Source organism: Trichinella spiralis (assembly GCF_000181795.1).
Source record: "Trichinella spiralis strain ISS 195 chromosome Unknown Scfld9, whole genome shotgun sequence".
Classification (NCBI taxonomy): Eukaryota; Metazoa; Nematoda; class Enoplea; order Trichinellida; family Trichinellidae; genus Trichinella; species Trichinella spiralis.
The window spans coordinates 5,156,193-5,173,042 of NW_003526948.1; the positions used below are offsets into that span (position 1 = coordinate 5,156,193).

General features: G+C 33.7%; 2 protein-coding genes across 2 annotated transcripts; both read right to left on the reverse strand.

Moving 5' to 3' along the window:
- Positions 1 to 2,406: 2,406 nt before the first annotated feature.
- Positions 2,407 to 10,469, reverse strand: Tsp_11172 (putative A-macroglobulin complement component). Its single transcript, XM_003372092.1, has 28 exons — positions 10,385 to 10,469; positions 9,432 to 9,460; positions 9,184 to 9,349; positions 8,838 to 8,908; positions 8,594 to 8,645; positions 8,219 to 8,300; positions 8,059 to 8,164; positions 7,720 to 7,953; positions 7,392 to 7,637; positions 6,886 to 7,311; positions 6,654 to 6,803; positions 6,400 to 6,549; positions 6,070 to 6,260; positions 5,741 to 5,906; positions 5,560 to 5,673; positions 5,310 to 5,429; positions 5,125 to 5,253; positions 4,913 to 5,051; positions 4,670 to 4,846; positions 4,300 to 4,538; positions 4,144 to 4,209; positions 3,919 to 4,078; positions 3,651 to 3,862; positions 3,405 to 3,554; positions 3,164 to 3,339; positions 2,942 to 3,104; positions 2,687 to 2,797; positions 2,407 to 2,604 (listed from the first exon to the last, which is right to left on the reverse strand). Exons 1-28 carry the CDS (start codon positions 10,467 to 10,469, stop codon positions 2,407 to 2,409), a joined length of 4,308 nt encoding a protein of 1,435 aa, XP_003372140.1.
- A 3,421-nt stretch (positions 10,470 to 13,890) lies between these two features.
- On the reverse strand, positions 13,891 to 14,965 carry Tsp_11171 (histidine triad nucleotide-binding protein 1). Its single transcript, XM_003372093.1, has 4 exons — positions 14,894 to 14,965; positions 14,453 to 14,611; positions 14,300 to 14,404; positions 13,891 to 14,234 (listed from the first exon to the last, which is right to left on the reverse strand). The coding sequence occupies exons 1-4, from the start codon at positions 14,912 to 14,914 to the stop codon at positions 14,070 to 14,072; spliced, it is 450 nt and encodes a 149-aa protein (XP_003372141.1). The 5' UTR covers positions 14,915 to 14,965; the 3' UTR covers positions 13,891 to 14,069.
- Positions 14,966 to 16,850: the final 1,885 nt, after the last annotated feature.

Below are 16,850 nucleotides of genomic sequence, written 5' to 3' on the forward strand. Positions count from 1 at the left end.
TCAATGCATGATAAAACATTGAATTTGTATTGAATGAAGTTGACATTGTTGCATTGGTATATCGCATTGAGCGATTTTTATTGCCAGATAATTTAAAATTTGATTGATCAGCCGTAACAAAACTGTAAAATTTCAACTTCAAACAAATAGGCTGTGTCTAGAAATAAGCTACCATTAATACAGCGGGCTAGTATCGCCTGAAACTATTTTCTCTGCATGATTCACGCGTTGAAAAAATATACATTTTTTTCCTTCATATCTGAACATTGTTTTAATAATTAACGTTCTTATACAATTTTCATATTTCTCTCTTTCTCTCTCTCTCTCTCTCTCGCTGTCTCCACTGACAATGATTGTTGCAGAACAGCTAAAGTAGCATCTCGTCTGAAGACGATAATTGTGGACAGAAAATTTTATTTTGATCAGCGTTAAATTTTTCATTTCAAAATGATTGAATGCGCATTTTCTTGCACATGATTGATCCATTTTATTCGTGATAAATGAAATTAACCAATTGTCCCGTCAAACTTTGGCAAAGCCAAAGTGTAAAATTTATGGGGTATTTCAAAATTATAGTCTCACTGGCGACTTGTTGATCTGGAACAACAACTCGAAAATGAGAACAATTTATTAAAATTATTACTATTATTATTTAAGGAATAAAGTTTTTGTTCAATTTGATCAACGGTGAAATTATTGTTAACCTGAATTTTGTTCTTCATTTTATATTCGATCAATTAATTTTATTGATGAGCACTTATTACATACACTGGAGGCATATTTATTTGAATTTTGAAGACTTACGGATGGAAATTTTTCACTGAGACATGAATAAACATTGGTCGATTTCAGTGAAAACAGAATTAATTGTGCATTATTGAGTAGTATATTACTGCTTTTTGCAATTTCAATTATTTTTTCTCTTTGAACAAAATTACTATAACACACACACACACATAGTTGAGTGCCTAACTAAAATTGTTTAAGAATAATAATTGACACGCTGTTTTTATAAATATAATTCATATTATTTTTAGCAAAAATCAAATACGTTCAAGATGCACCAGACGAATGCTATTTAGCAGACGAATGTCGAAATGTTCATAAATAACACTCTAACTTTTAATGTGCACTTTATAACGGCTGTTGGAATATTTCGTTTCGAATAATAATGCTGTTAATAATGAAGATGAAAGTAAAAGTGGATTTTGCTTTTTAAATTATAAACAGCAACATCACGTAATAAAATTGTTCATTTTGAAGAGATGAAGTAAATAAAATTGACCGATCACTTGAAAATACACGAATGATTTAATATTAAACAAATAAGCAAAATGGAAGTCATTTATTATTATTATTATTATTATTATTCATCATGATAATATGAAAAAATAAAATCCCTGTGGATAATAAATGAATATGCAAAGAGAAACTAGTGTATTTCTTTTTTTTATTTTTGAACACCACGTAGATGGAAGTATAATGGTAATTATACATTGTTCTATCTATATAGCATTACGAAGCAGTGTTATTATGTATATTTTAAAATACGATAACGAAAAAAATGATGGAAAAAACTGTCAGTAAAAGAGTAAAGATTTCAAAAATTGAACGAAAATGACCGGCGATATATTATTAAAAATATTTAATGTTAATTTCATATTAAACAAATTTTTAAATTAATTTTTCATTTTAAAACAAAAGAAAGAAAGAAGATGAAATAAATATCCATTCATTCATTCATTCATTCATTCACTTACCCTTGTTGCTTGCACGTACAATAATATTGAAGAGCAGCGCTTGTTCAGGACATTTTCATTTTATTATTTGGCAGACTGGCAACATTAAATATTTGAATATTTTTCTTGATCTTTCGATCGTTAAAATCAATCGTTGAAAAAGCGACGAATGCGACGGACAGAAAACATGGATGGAGCAGGCGAAATTTTGCTACATGTTTGACGAAGTTTCATTTTCAGCTTTGCAAATATTGCTTGACCGTTGAAATTGTGCATTTATTATTACTTCACTGTTTACTCACCAACTATTTCATATTTCATCATGCCCCTGTTTGAGCACTGTTAGCTTGCAGTGATAAAGCAATAAATGTTCATCTTTTGTCTATACAATCGTCTAACAAGAGAAGAGTACTTTGAAAGGGAGAATTTAATTTGCATATTAATTCTCGTCTATTGAAATTTTTGTAATGCAACGCTTTCTTTCTTCACAGAATTCATTATTTAGCATTGCAATTTGGAAAAAGTTGATGATGCAATATGTTGATAGCAGAAAAATAACATTTAAATGAGAATAAATAACTGATATGCGTAAATAATTGTTTATTTTTTTTTATTTGTCCTATTGTAGAACTATAAAGTGATATACTAAGTAGATGAAAAGATTTTCTCAATGGAAACGTAAAACGGAATAATAGAAAAGATACATCAATACAGGTAATGTTTGAATTATGCTACAACAATTCGGCATTGTTCCTTTTGATGTAGGCTGTTCGGTCAGTGCAGCTGATGAAATTTCCGCATAGCAACTATCACCGCAGGCATCTTCAATGGAGACTTCTTTTTTCACTTGGTACTCAAATTCAATCTAAAAAAAATAATAGGATGGAAAATAATCGAAATGACAAGCAATCATTGGTGCTGTTTGTTGTAAATTGCAATTTTCTTACTCGATTCTGAGGCTCGTAATAATCATACAGTCGTACAATTGCTGGTTTTTGATCCGCCACTTGATAGGCCAGTTTAGAAGAAACATTGAAGCATATCGGGCTGATACCAATCTGAGATGGAACTTTTGCTTATAAATTTGTTTAAAATCTGAATCACCCAAACTGCCCGGCCGATTTGATGGAATGAAATTTTGAAAAATTCGATTGTTTTTACCAGTGAAGAAGGTTTGAAAAATTTTTTCAAATTTAACCTACCGAATCGAAATAGATGTTCGCCTGGGTATCTTGCTTTTTCGTTTCGACCATTTGCAGTTGATTTGTATCTGTCAAACCGTTCAACTGTTGAACATCAATAACAAATCCTGAAGGAGCAGTTAATTCCATAATTGCCATGTTGCTTGTGCCTTCGAACATGTACCTGATTCGAAAAAGAAAGCAATAAAAATATGTGTGATTTACAAAATGGAAATGATATACTTGCAGCAAAAGGAAACCGTAAGCGCTGTGTACGCTTGTTGGGAAACGTCCGTTTCACAAAGGAAAGGTCTGTTGTTGTCAAGGGATTTTACATTGTAACGCCATTTGATTTGAGCGAATGCCAATCCACGACCAGTGGCGAAAATATCAATCTGCTTTTCGACAAAATTTCTTATCTGAAATTGCAACAAATACACGTAGAACGTAGAACAACAATTCATAATTTTTCTTTTAAAAATACTTCGTATGTTTGCAAAACAAGAGAATTTTTTGAACTGATAGCAAATGATGCTTCTTCGTTTCCATTCTTAACGGTCACGTCCATTTCAACGTTGGCCGAATAAGTCGCTTCGGCAAACGCAGCCAGTGCTTGCAAGCCGACAACAGTATCCTAAAATCAGACTTAGTGATGACGACACGAAATTTGGCCCAAAAAATTAGCATTGCATTGCAAAAAAAATACGATAATTTTGTTGATATTTTTTACCTGAGAACTGGAAAAACCGCCAAAAGCATCTTGCTGCATAGCCAACCATCGAACAATGGGAAAAGCGTTCGACGCTTCTCCACGAAGAACATGGACTAAAAGTGCGTAAGCGGTGCTCTCCACATCGGCAGGTCTTGGCTTTTCGTACCAACTCATATTTTTCCCGTTGTTACTTTCTCCGGATGATTCGGCAGCCCAAAATTTTTGCCCATCTACCATATGAACAACCGATAAATTTATTCAAATCCATTTCCATTGTGTTATATACCTTTTGAAGTGGAAAGTTTTTCCAACAAATAGAACGCAGCATCTTTTTTAGAACTGTTGGCAAGATGAAGCGCATATGCGGTTATGGACACGGCATAAGTATTGTTCGATATGTAATCCAACGACTGTTCCAAGTAATTGAGCGCTTCCAAATTGTTGGTCTTCAAAAAAAATTATAATCACAAAATGGCCCAAAATTTGTTTCAAAAACTGCTTCAACACTTACTCCAGTTTTCAACAGTGCTATGTATACGTATGCCGTCAGTGGAACACCTCCTTGTCCTGAACCGCCCTATGAGCAAGAAATGAATAATTTAAATTATTAATCATCTACAACACCATTATTTTATTAATTGTCTCTCTCTGCTCTATTTGTTTTTACTTGTAAACCACTGTGCAAAACTTGGCCGTTTTCTTCGAACATTCCATTTTCTTTTTGTTGGTTTGCAAGAAATGCAGCTGACAATTTCAGTTTCTCTTCATCTATGAAAATAAAAGATTTCGCCTCAGAAAACGAACGAACGACAAATGCAGTCAGCCAAGTGCTTCCTTGTTGATCTGCATTTCCAAAAGCACTGTATGAATCATCATTTCGTCGGTAGGTTAGTTCGCGCTGATATCCTGAAAAATGAATGACATTACAACAATACCAACATACATTTCTAAAAACAGTACAGAAAATGAATTACACAAATTTCACCATTTATTATAAATTTTGTTTCTATTTCAAGAAATTTGTAAAACTATCATACCTGCTTCCATATAACGCAACAGTGTTTGTTTCAAGTTTGATTCCAATCGATTTGTGCTGATCAAATATTGCATGACGGCAATGTTGGGAACAAAATGAATCATATTCTGCTCACCGCATCCATCAGGCATATGGATGAGACTGTCCAAATTTTTAATCACCGGTGCCATTATATCGCCTAAAAATTAGCCGTATGAGCTTTCAAAATAATCATATTATACAAAATACTCTCTGCAACAAATACCAATAACAGAAACTTCAATCTTCATGGAGTCGTCGATCATATCTTCAGGATGATCTAGTTGAAATGATTGCTTAAAAGTATTTCGTTCTTTCATGTCAATTGCAAAAGATCTCGTGTAAGAGACTGGGTAACCTTCAGCCTGCAAAAAGAACACATCACTGTGATGATGCAATGCTTCAACAATAATTCCAAGTGGAACAAAAAATACTTACTTCAACAAGCAGCGGTACTTGAATTGCATCCGCAGCGCTTTGTGCAAATGCTTTCACCGACAGCTTCAACGTTCCCACCTTTGTAGGGCGTATTAAAAAATACGCAGCTGAAGAGCTTTCGTGTTTTACCTGAAAATGTAAAAAGTTAATTTTTCAAGCCAAATTCATAAAACTGTTCAATTTACCGTAACAGTTTTGGAATTTTCAGGTTTAACTTCAACTGATTTTTTAATCATCGACGATACACTTTTCTTAACAATAAATTCAAAACCAGAATCTTTGTGGTAATCCAAGATGACGTTAACCTGAAAATTTATTCCTGTTCAATTTTGCTCAATTTCAAATTAATGATCAAATGGATAAACTGAATTTTATAGCATATCAAAAAGAACACAACTGGTAATGATTTATAGTGGATGCAAAATGAAATGGAACCTTTTCGTCTTTGTCAAGGTAGTTGAAAATCAGCACTTGCAAAGCAATTGCTTCACCTCTTTTGACAGAATATGGCAATTGCAATCGGATAAAAAATGGACGAAACACTGTCACCTAAATTATGCCAAATTCTAATAAATAAATAATAAGGTAAAGAAAAAAAAACTTTTTTTTTCGCTACCTTCTTCGCATCAGAAAGTGCATTCAAACCGTACTGCTCGCTGAGCGAAAAAGCGCTAGCTATCCACGATGTTATTGTATCCGGTGCTACAGCATTGTAAACGGCCAATCCGTGTTCACTTAAAAATATTTCCACATTTATGATAGTGGCATTATTGCAAAAGATGCTAGATAAATTCTAACAATAATTTTCCAATAATATTAGAAAGAAATTCCGTTTCAAATTTAGTGTTTAAGGCAAGAAAAAAGTGGAATTCTCAAGAAAATAAATTTGAATTTAAGAAAAAAAAAATTTTTTTTTTGATTCAGGCAGTTTTGATTTTCACGCACTTTGCAAATAAATCAGCCCAAATCCACGTCTCTGGAAAGTGGCTTCGCAGCCGAACGTTCAAACTTGTGGAGCCGGATTTCGTCATCACTGACCCCACCATAAGATCATTATCGACATCTGCAGAAAGTGATGCTAATGCTGGGGCTGCCACTCGAAACAAAACTGATACAAATTGTATTGTAAAACTTAGCTGACAAAATTCAAATACTCACATGGAGAATTGAGCTGCTGATACAGAAAAGCATCCGTAATTACAATAATTCCAGAGTTCTAAATGCAATTTAAATATGCAATCAGTTGAAAATCCATTTTCACTGCACCATAAATACTTGGAAAATTGAGTAGGCGTCTTTACTTCCGGCGCCGAAAACACCACAACGATAGCATATTGTTCTTTTCTTTCTACGATCTATTGCTACTTGTGTCAAACCATGATAGCCGTATGAAAACAATTCATATGATAAAATTTCATTTTCAACCTAAAAGATGAATTGTTGTGAAAATTATATTGCACATAATTTTTTTACAAATAAATAACTGTCATTTAACATTGAATAACACACAAAAAAACCAAATAAATTACTGCTTCTAAGGTGATATCATTTGGAGATTGCATTAGCAAAACGCTTTGATCGACCACAAGCAGACCAACATACGATGACGGAGGAGCGTTGATACTGAATGTGACATTTTCATTCGGTTCTACAGTATCTGGTGTAATAGAGAGATTGATCTGTGAAGTAAAAAAAAAGAATAAATATAATTGAAATTAAAAGTGAAAAGTTTGTCAATGAAATAATCCACTTAATACATACCTGATCACTAAAACCGTTAGAAAATTTGAAATCCAACGCATCGACTAAAATTTCCTTCGTGTCAGGTATTAAAGCGTATGCTAAAAGTCTAGCCTTGGGTATCATCTCCTTTGAGGATTCAATTTGCAAAGTTGCTTTGAAATTTTCAAAAAGAACTTGACCAGACCAGACTATAGTTGCCCGTGCTATGATCTGAAATGCTAATCGAACTGTAATTGGAATGCAATGCGTAATAATCAACATTTCGCTTACAAAAGCGTAAACTTCTTTGACAACAGTCGATGCTATGACGTCAAAAGTGAGAAATTTTTGATCACTGATTTCATCTTGTTTTGAAATTATTTGCAAAAAATTATTCGACGGTGAATGGGACGCATCGATATAATCGAACGTATACACATTGGACTCTTCACTACCATAATGAGCCTACAATATGTTGAGAATATCTCTTCTCATTTGATCATCTGAATTGAATGAAAGCGATGAAGAAAGAATCAATTGATCACTTCAATTCGCATGCTGGATGCGTTGAATGGAGTACTTATAGTGACCATTTGTGTCCCATCGGATTCGAGTTTCACCACCTGATTGTATTTTTCTCTTTTTGGATCAAATATTGTAAAGTTTGCAAAATCTGCAGTCGTATTGTCATTGTGATGGTGAAGTTGCCTGATGATAAAATCGACAGACAAATAAATATCACTGTGTGAATCAGAAATAAATGGTTTGTCATCTTGCGTTTTAACGGCAACCTGAAAAGCAGAAAAAAAGCATATTCAACAAGTGGTGAAAATAAATTTCTCAATCGAAATTATTATTATTATTATGCGTTACTCTGAATGTATAATTGATGCCAGCTTTGAAAAAGTCAGAACTTCTGATCAGCTCCACTTTGATTGGATGCTGATGAACGGTCACTGTTGAAGAACCGTTGCGTGTTTCACCAGTGAGTCGTTCGGTGACAATTGCAGTAAATTTTATTTGATTATATCCATATTCGTTTATCAGCTTCTTTTGGCGCAACTCTTCATTGGCAAATTGAAATGCTGCTTCACCGACGTGATCAAGCTGAAATGAAGCAGAATTTTCGTGCAAAAGTCCCGTCAAAACTTGATTACGCACAAATTGGAAATTATGGCACAAAACACCAAGCCTACTAAAACTACTACTTACGGTAGTTTTTTTCACTACATCTTGCAATTCTTCACTGCCATAGTATGGCCATGGATATTCAGCTTTGATAGTGACATTTCCTTCAACTCCCCTGCCATTTGTATATCTGAAATTTCACACTGGCAAACAGTCGCACAGAGCAGATACTAATTTTGCATACTTTGCACTGACAAAAACGGTAATATCGTCGCTTATAGTAGAAACAGAAGGTGGTGTCACTTTCACTTCAAATTTCGGCAAAACTAAATAATAAAAATTACGAGTGGCAAATAAAATATGTTGGAAAAAAAAGTAGAATAGAGACTAAGAAAGAAAAAAAGTCGAATGGAAGAAACTCGAAACTGACCGTATTTTTCGACGGTAAATTTCTGAAATTGCGTTTCACCATCAACATCTACAGTAATTTGCCATTGTCCCAATGCAGGCGCTGATGTCAGGCGCAACATTAAGCTGTCATTCATTCCACAAATGCCTGAAATCCGAATCCGCTCATTTTCAACTGATCGACTGACTAAAAAACTTACAAAACGCTCACCTGCCACTATTGGAACATCCAAATGCTGCATAATCACATTTCCTGACGGATCCTAAATTGCTACCCAGTAAAAACACTATGAATGTTGGGTTTGTTTTCGTTTTTCATTAATTTTATATTCAAAAATAAAATAAATAACTATAATTGCCATGATCATCAACAAATATAACATTGAAATGAACGTTCAAGCTGAACTGCTGCTTGCTTGCTTGGATAGTGGAAAATGTTCTAAAATGAAACATACCATAATTGTTATGTTGGCTGCTCCTTTGTATGGTTTCATGTTTGGTTCAACAACGACGACGCGAATGTGAACTGAAATGGAAAAAAAAATAAAAATGAAAAAGCGATCATAAAAGCACAAGCAGCAGATTGGATTTTCAAATGGTCAATCCAAAGTCTGACGTGAATTTGTTTCGCATTTCAACTGTTTGAAATTTTTATAAAAATGTAATTAATCAATTTTACACAAATAATCCTGAAAAATAATTGCTTAAATTATACAACAATTCCATCAGAGTAAATTGAAAACATATGAAGCAATATGTATTTGAAAAAAATAACAAAATAAAAAAGAAAGCATTGCCCACCGTCAGATCCTGGCTTGTAAATCCCCTTGTCGGTTTGAATGAATATGGAAAGTGATTTGTGCACAAATTCAAGTTTAGCCGATTTTTGGAACAATACCCGGCCGCTGACGGTTTCTCCTTGGACAAAAAGTGTATACACTGTCTCCGGAGGCAGATGCGACGGTATCTGGAACATGGAAATGTGAGAAAAATGAAAATGCAATCAAATTATATATATATATATATATATGTATGTATGTATAGTGCACCTTTTCAATTCGAACTTCGGTTAATTTTCCTGAAAATCAAACTGTTGCATTAATATTGTTTGCAAATGGATGCCAAGTAGAGAAAATGCGGCTTACCACTTTGCAAATCTTGACCCCAAGTATGGGCTACGCTTTGATTCTGCGAGTCGAGTATTCTTGCCCGGATAACGACCGGTTGGCGACTTTCCAAAAGATTCACCGAAATGACGTACGGTAAATTTGGACGAACCAGCCGAGGTGCGAGGATCACATAACTGCCGGTGCTGGTGAACAAACAAACAAACAAACAAACAAATATAACATGGCACAGTGCGTGTGAAGTGGGAGTTGATTTGAATCATTATGCTTACTAATTTTGTTGAATTGCTCCGTCGCACAAGAACAGCAGCAGCAGCAACAGCAAGAGAAAAAGCTGAGGCAGTTGGAAAAATTTCAACAACAAACAAGCGGATGGGCTCGTTGTGTTCATTGAAAATGGTGAAAAAAAAAGTTGGTTTTTTTTCGGCTTGTCGACGTTGACGTATGAAAATTGAAAAATAAAATCCACCAATGACCAGTTATGAAATTTGAATAATTGCTTGGACAGGAGACAGAAGAGAAATATAAGCGTTGAACTAGCGGGAAATTAGGAAAAATAGCAGCAGGTCAGGATCGACGGCAGATCAGTTTCGAAAAATCAACGGTGAACAAGGAAGAAACGTTGATGATCAGTGAGTGATCAGTTGTGTGTGATCGAGGCGTTGTGCGCGTTGATGTAGAATAAATAAAAACAAGAAATGCAAATGATCGAAGTGTATGAAAGAAGTGAATGTGCAGAATGTGGAAGAGTTGAATGAAGGGGAATTTCGGTGCTTGGAGACAAGCAAGCGCGTGATTGGTCAACTTGCTGTGCTCGGGGCTATTTTTGGTCGGGGGGGGGGGAGGGGAAAGGGAGGACCGGTTCGCCCACGAACCGATGCCCAAGAATGTCGTGCTAGATGTGAAAAGATCGAGAGAAGGACCAATTTGATTCGCCCCGGGCGTCCGGCATGCCAACATGGCAGCAATTTTTCAGAGCTTCAATTTTCGTCCATTCATTCACGAGTCGATTCGGCACGCATTTTAACCGGTTACCAAAAATTGCCCCGCCGCTGACCCTGGCTCCAACCGGAGACCTTCAACAGGCGTCGTCCTTGATTCTTCGACTGATTCCATCCACCTTTAGAGCGGGCCAAAACGAGCCGGTGCCAATTTTCTTTCCAAATCACCAACAACACCAATAATAATAATGATAATAATCATCATCATCATAATTACAACAATATATTTAAAAAAATAATAATGAGACTATGACGTACTATTTCAAGCCAGTTTCTTGTCAAATTTCTACCTAATTTTCAAAACTATCCTACTGTCCAACTTGGGTCGACGGTGTTGTGGAAAACTTCAATGATTCTTTTCATCTGTCAACAAACATATTGACTATCGTGACATATTTTTTTGCTTACTTTCAAACAGAAATTAGTTCAAACTTTACCAGATAATATCCCAATAATATGCCTGCATATTTTCTAGTTTCAACAATCGTACCTCATTACCGCGCCAATTGATTCTCGGTACTGTTGCTACTACATTGGTCAGTTTCAGTGACTTTCACAATCTTAGACTTAGGGAATAATTTCAATAACATTTTAATATCATTCAATCCCGTCCGTAATGCTAGCTCATTTTTAACCAACCCCCTTTTTCAATACAAGATTGCAAAATTGCACTTGTTATTCAATTGTACAGTAAGAAAGTTTTAACGTGGAACGAACAAAAAATAATAATAATAAAGAAGATATTCGTGCAATCGAAAGTAATTTCTCGTAAAACTAGCCAACCTGTGCAGAAAATACCATCGAAACTGGTCGCAGTGAAAAGTGCAAATATTCTGCTTTTTTTGACGTCAGTTGAATTCTATAAACAAGATTTTTTTCATCTAAAACCTAAAAATCACGAGCAATTTATTCAAACATTTGTCGATGATGATAGCTTCTATGGAAAAAAATTTTAAAACCAAAAAAAACAAAACAAAAACTATTCGACAATTAATGACCATTGTAAAATTGCTCTTTACAATATTTTCATCACATTAAGTATACTGTAAATGTTGACGGATTGAAAATTGCACATTTTGAAACTGGACAAATGAGAGAAAATTGATTTTGAAAAAACAAAAAGATAAAACAAATTTCAACAGATTCTTGTTAAAAAAAATTTTGCCACACCTTCGTCGTAATTCAATGCACATTTTCAACCAGTCTCAACACTTTATACAGTGAATTAATAATACACATGCACATGCACATATATTTTTTGACAAAAATGTAAATTAATTTCAACTCAAAAAGTGCTTCCAAATCGTACGATGGTCATTTATTGTGAAAAATATTATTTTAACCGGCAATACAAATTGTTAATCGTATAATGTAGCACGTCAGATTGTTTTTTTTTTAATTGTTAACAGTTACACATATTTACTAGAAATAATTTCCTACACGTCACATGGTAATGATGAATTTGTGAAAAAAAATTAATAATAAATAACCAGTGAAAAGAAACAACCATGCGAAGTGACAATGTTCACAGCAGTGAAAATGTTCCTCATTTAGAAGTTGTTTCTATTGTTATTGAACGACCGATTATTAAAAAAGAAGTTTATTGTTTATTTTTTTGAAAAAAAAGGTACCAGAACAATGTTATGAATAAAAATAAAAGAACTGTTCAACTAGAGCAGACGCAGAACAAAGCAGAAGCGAATATGCCAACTCAGCTCCATCTAGCACCAAGTGTTCAATGTATCCTTTGCTAACCTACTACTATTCGCTTTGTAATTGACAATTTTTTTTACTATTATTATCATTTACAACAAACATCTCATTCGTACTCATGTTTCATGGATTGTTTCATAAAAAATAATTTTACTGTTGATTTGTTAAAAAAATGAACATCTACAGAAAACTGTTACACTGTGTTTGTGTGCAATTGTTGAAAAACATCAAGAAAAGATGGAAAATATTTTCGCAAAAGAAGACAATTGATCAATTGAAATGTACAACAATTTCAATACCAGATTGCATGTATTTTCACAAAGTGGAATAAGCGTCACAACTTTGCGAACATTATTTATTGTTACTTATCGAAATGGGACGACCGCTTCAAATTTTGATGAACAGAAAATTGTAAAAATTCACTTACTTTTTCATCACGAAAATCTATCATTTTTAGTCGGTCAGGTATTTATTAGTTGACAATTAATTTGTTATAAAATCAATCATATTCATTTGTTAATATATTACAAAGAATAATTTGCAAGTTACGTTTTCCATGGATGAAAAGTATAAAAACAAGTCGAATTACTTTAAAAGCCTTTTATTTTCATTCAAAGTGCATCAACATACTACCAATACTGAAAAAAGCGATAAAACTATCAAAAAATTGCTTTTTTCAACCATCATCTAAACTTATTCGATCTAATTAACCAACTACCAAGAACCCATGATCAGTAGTACCATAAACAAAATATACCCATGATCAGTACAATAACCAGAATTTACCCATGATCAGTACCATAACCAGAATATACCCAAGATAAATAAATAAATACCCACCACCAGAGCGTACCCATATTAAATACCACATCCACCGTACGTGCAACAATTAATCATAGGTGAATTGTGGAAAATTTTCCAACGTTCCTCTAAAAACCATACCAAGCTCTTCAGACAGTTGTTCAGTAAGAATACCGCCATTCTTCGAATCAACCCACTTGCCGTTGACCAACTCGTAATACTTCGGTCCACTGTACGGAGAAGCAACCCAAATTTGTCGGCACGCAGTCTGCTTGTGCATAACATACGTACCATAAGTGCCACCAAGATTCAAAGTCAAAATATCATTTTCACAGTACACATCAAAATCTGGAGGTAACATAGGAAACAAATCGGGCAACGATTGAAAATAATCGAAGAACGCTTGCAACACGCCATCCGCTTTCTTGTCAAACTCGGCCATGTTTTTCAAGCAAAAATAACACATTACCGGATTCCTTATTGGCGGAGTTGGAGGAGGTTGATAGGAGAAAGACGTCCATTTCGGAACCATTGTAGGATAGTTGCTAGAAAGACGCATCAGAGTAGTTCTGTTCTTCAAAATTTGGAAACAGATAACCTTGAACATTTTCCACACACTGAAATCAAACGTGCCAATTAGATAAACAAACATTATACCAAATTATCACAATACAAATATCGGTTTCAACCAGTACAATCAAAGAAACACGGTAGTAAACAAAATTTTAATCAATTAAAAATCGTGTTTATTAAAAAAAAAAATAATCACCGAAACGTGCAAGATAAAGCTACTGTCAATGTACAGTAGTATGAAACTTGCTTTCAACAAAAACTTACCGTAATCCTTAAAGTTAATTTTAATCGTAAACAAATTCATTTATTCTTATCTCTTCTTGTTCGTACTGTTGCTTCAGAACTTGCAAAATTTTAAATTACAATTACAGCGTTACACGAATAAAAAAGTTCATTACAAAATAAATTACTACTATAAGTATTAACTTCAAATTAAGATACGAATTCTAAAAACTGCTATGTTTCCCATCATTCAACCAGGAGGCCATTTCATCTTGCGTCCACCGAGAACATGCAAATGCAAATGATAAACACTTTGACATCCATCACGACCGTTGTTTATTACCACTCGATAACCTTTTTCCAAAAACAACAAGTTAGCGCAGTTCTTAGCAGTCAACAGCAATTTTCCAAGCAACTTCAAAAAACAAGTTACAAATGTCATAATAATTGTACATAATGAACATGAAAAAATTCACTTACGGCTGTGTGTTCTTCAGTTGCATCGGACAGTTGATTCAAACGTTTTTTTGGAATAACCAAAAAATGAACCGGTGCTTGTGGATGTATATCATGAAAAGCCATCACCTACAGTGAAACACTGGTCAAGTGAAACAGTTTTCAACGTATCATCACTTCATCATCTTCATAAATGATGGACGCAGGAATGGACTTGTCGATGATTTTGTCAAAAATAGTTGGCCCATCAGCAGTTGCTAGTTCTGCTTTTGTTTCTTCAGACATAAGTTTAAGTTGACGAAAAGACTTGGATGGTATTAGTTTCAAAACAAGACGCTAAAATGTTGAACAAAATTTTCAAAACAAGAAACACTACACGAAAATAGAATTTCAACATTTGCGAACACCTCTGCCAGAAAGAAAATTCAGAAATTGCATTTTATCACAACCGCTGAAGCTATCAACACATTACTACATCAGTATGCGACAATTTATATATATATATATATATATAAACAGAAAGCACATGAAATATCGTAGAATAAACGGCTTAAAAACTGACTGATTTCAATTCAGCAATAGAAACAAACAAATGTTGCATAATAAAGAAAACTTTACCGCCTGTGAAATTAAATTCATCGAAAACAGTTTGATAATTAAATGAAAGAAACGAATACTTCTCGAACAACCACAAGCACAAACAAACTCACCTGAACTGCCAGCATGAACTTACTGAGTACGGTTGCAATATTAATGAAAAGCAAGATGTATTTTTGTAGAACCTTTTACTGTCAAAAAAACAAATACAATATTGTCAAAAAGTGCTTCAAGCTCAATGTTTTATCCATATAGTTCAACTTAATTATTTTTCAGTATAAAAGTTACAATCAATTGGATGACAAAATAATGTTGTGCAGCGTTGTAAAAAAACTACAGTGCAATTATTGACAAGAAGGTACTGCGCAACAGTAACTGTAAAAAACAACAAATGTTTTATTTTTGTAAATATAATTTTAGATGAAAATCGATGACTGCCTACTATACGGTTGGTTATATTGCACCGAGATACAAGCAAAAAATTGTAAATTTTTCTAAAATCAAAAGTTTACGAAACGATGTATTTTTGTTAGTTAAAATAATTTTGTGCACCTTCTAATTTTGTCATGTTTATTTATTTTATTTTGAAAATATTTTCCTCTTTTCAGCGGACAGAAAGTAAAGAAAAAAGTGAATCAGACTTTTGAGATTTTGATTTTTTCGTAATATTTAATACACTATGCCTATAGAATTTTAATGGGAAAATTTTGATTCATTTTTTGCTATAGTACGTGACAGTCAGACTTTATCACTAAAAAAAGACTGTTATTTATGACCAACAGAAATGTTCACGTGGTAGGAAAAATTGAAAGTAAGTAAGTGAAATTTACGAAAGAATAATAATTTATTTCCAAAGTTTTGGACTTGGATTAATGTAGAGTAGATGTGCAGTTTATAAGAAGGGACATAGATTCGAGAACAATTTATTGATGAATTTGATGTTCAACTAAGAGAGAAGAATGAGAGGGAGAGAGAGAGAGACATGTCAAAATATTTATTTCTACACACAAAACCTGACTGCAGAAAAACATCGCACAATTGAAACAGAAACAAATAGAAGTGAGCTATGTTTGCAAAAATTAAATTTTCTACGATTATTTTTTCAAAAATCAAAACAAGAAAACAACGAATATTTTATGCTGTTTTAATCAATATTTGAAATAACAAGTTTTCAACTGAGCAACTAAACCACAACATCAGCCCAGGACCGAATAAACAGTGCATTTTTAACAGGTTTGATTTGAACGCACAGAAAAAAATGGAAAACATTACAGTACGCAATGTTTGAGGAAGAGAAGAAAAAAAGAAGATTAATATCAATCTCTCATCACCATCAGCATTATTTAAAGCAACACTCACTATCCGTTCGGTTTGTGAAATATGCTGAAGTAATAGGAATAATAGGAACACAACGTTCGCGCGGCGGGTGCGTTCAAGCTCAAGGCACGCCTTGTTCATCAACATGGTCGACTGACTGGATCGATCGAATTTGAAAACTAAAAAGTTTTCTGATTTTCAATAATCGAATCAGCGCATAACAAGCGAAACGATCAGTCAGCAGTCGTGTACTACATACATACAGACGTGGATAGATAATAAATCACATTAATGTAATTTTTTCTTGAAATGATAGTTATCAGCAACAGCATTCGGCTAATGTGCAATTCACTCATATCCACACCGAAGAATAAGAACCAATAATTTAAAAATATTCCACTCACCAGTGAGAGGGTAGAAAAAGAGAGAATAATAATAATAATAATAATAATAATAATAACGAATAATGTCGTCAATCAGAAATGGATCCATTTTCACAAAAATTACCATCCAATGTTAAAATTGTATCATGAAACAGTAGAATTTTCTGATGAATGTCAGTCGAATGGAGCTTGGATAATAATCGAAAGAAAAACACTGCTGTTAGAGGCAAAAGTAAAAAACAGAAAGCGGAAGAAACAATTTCAACACCTCCCGTAAA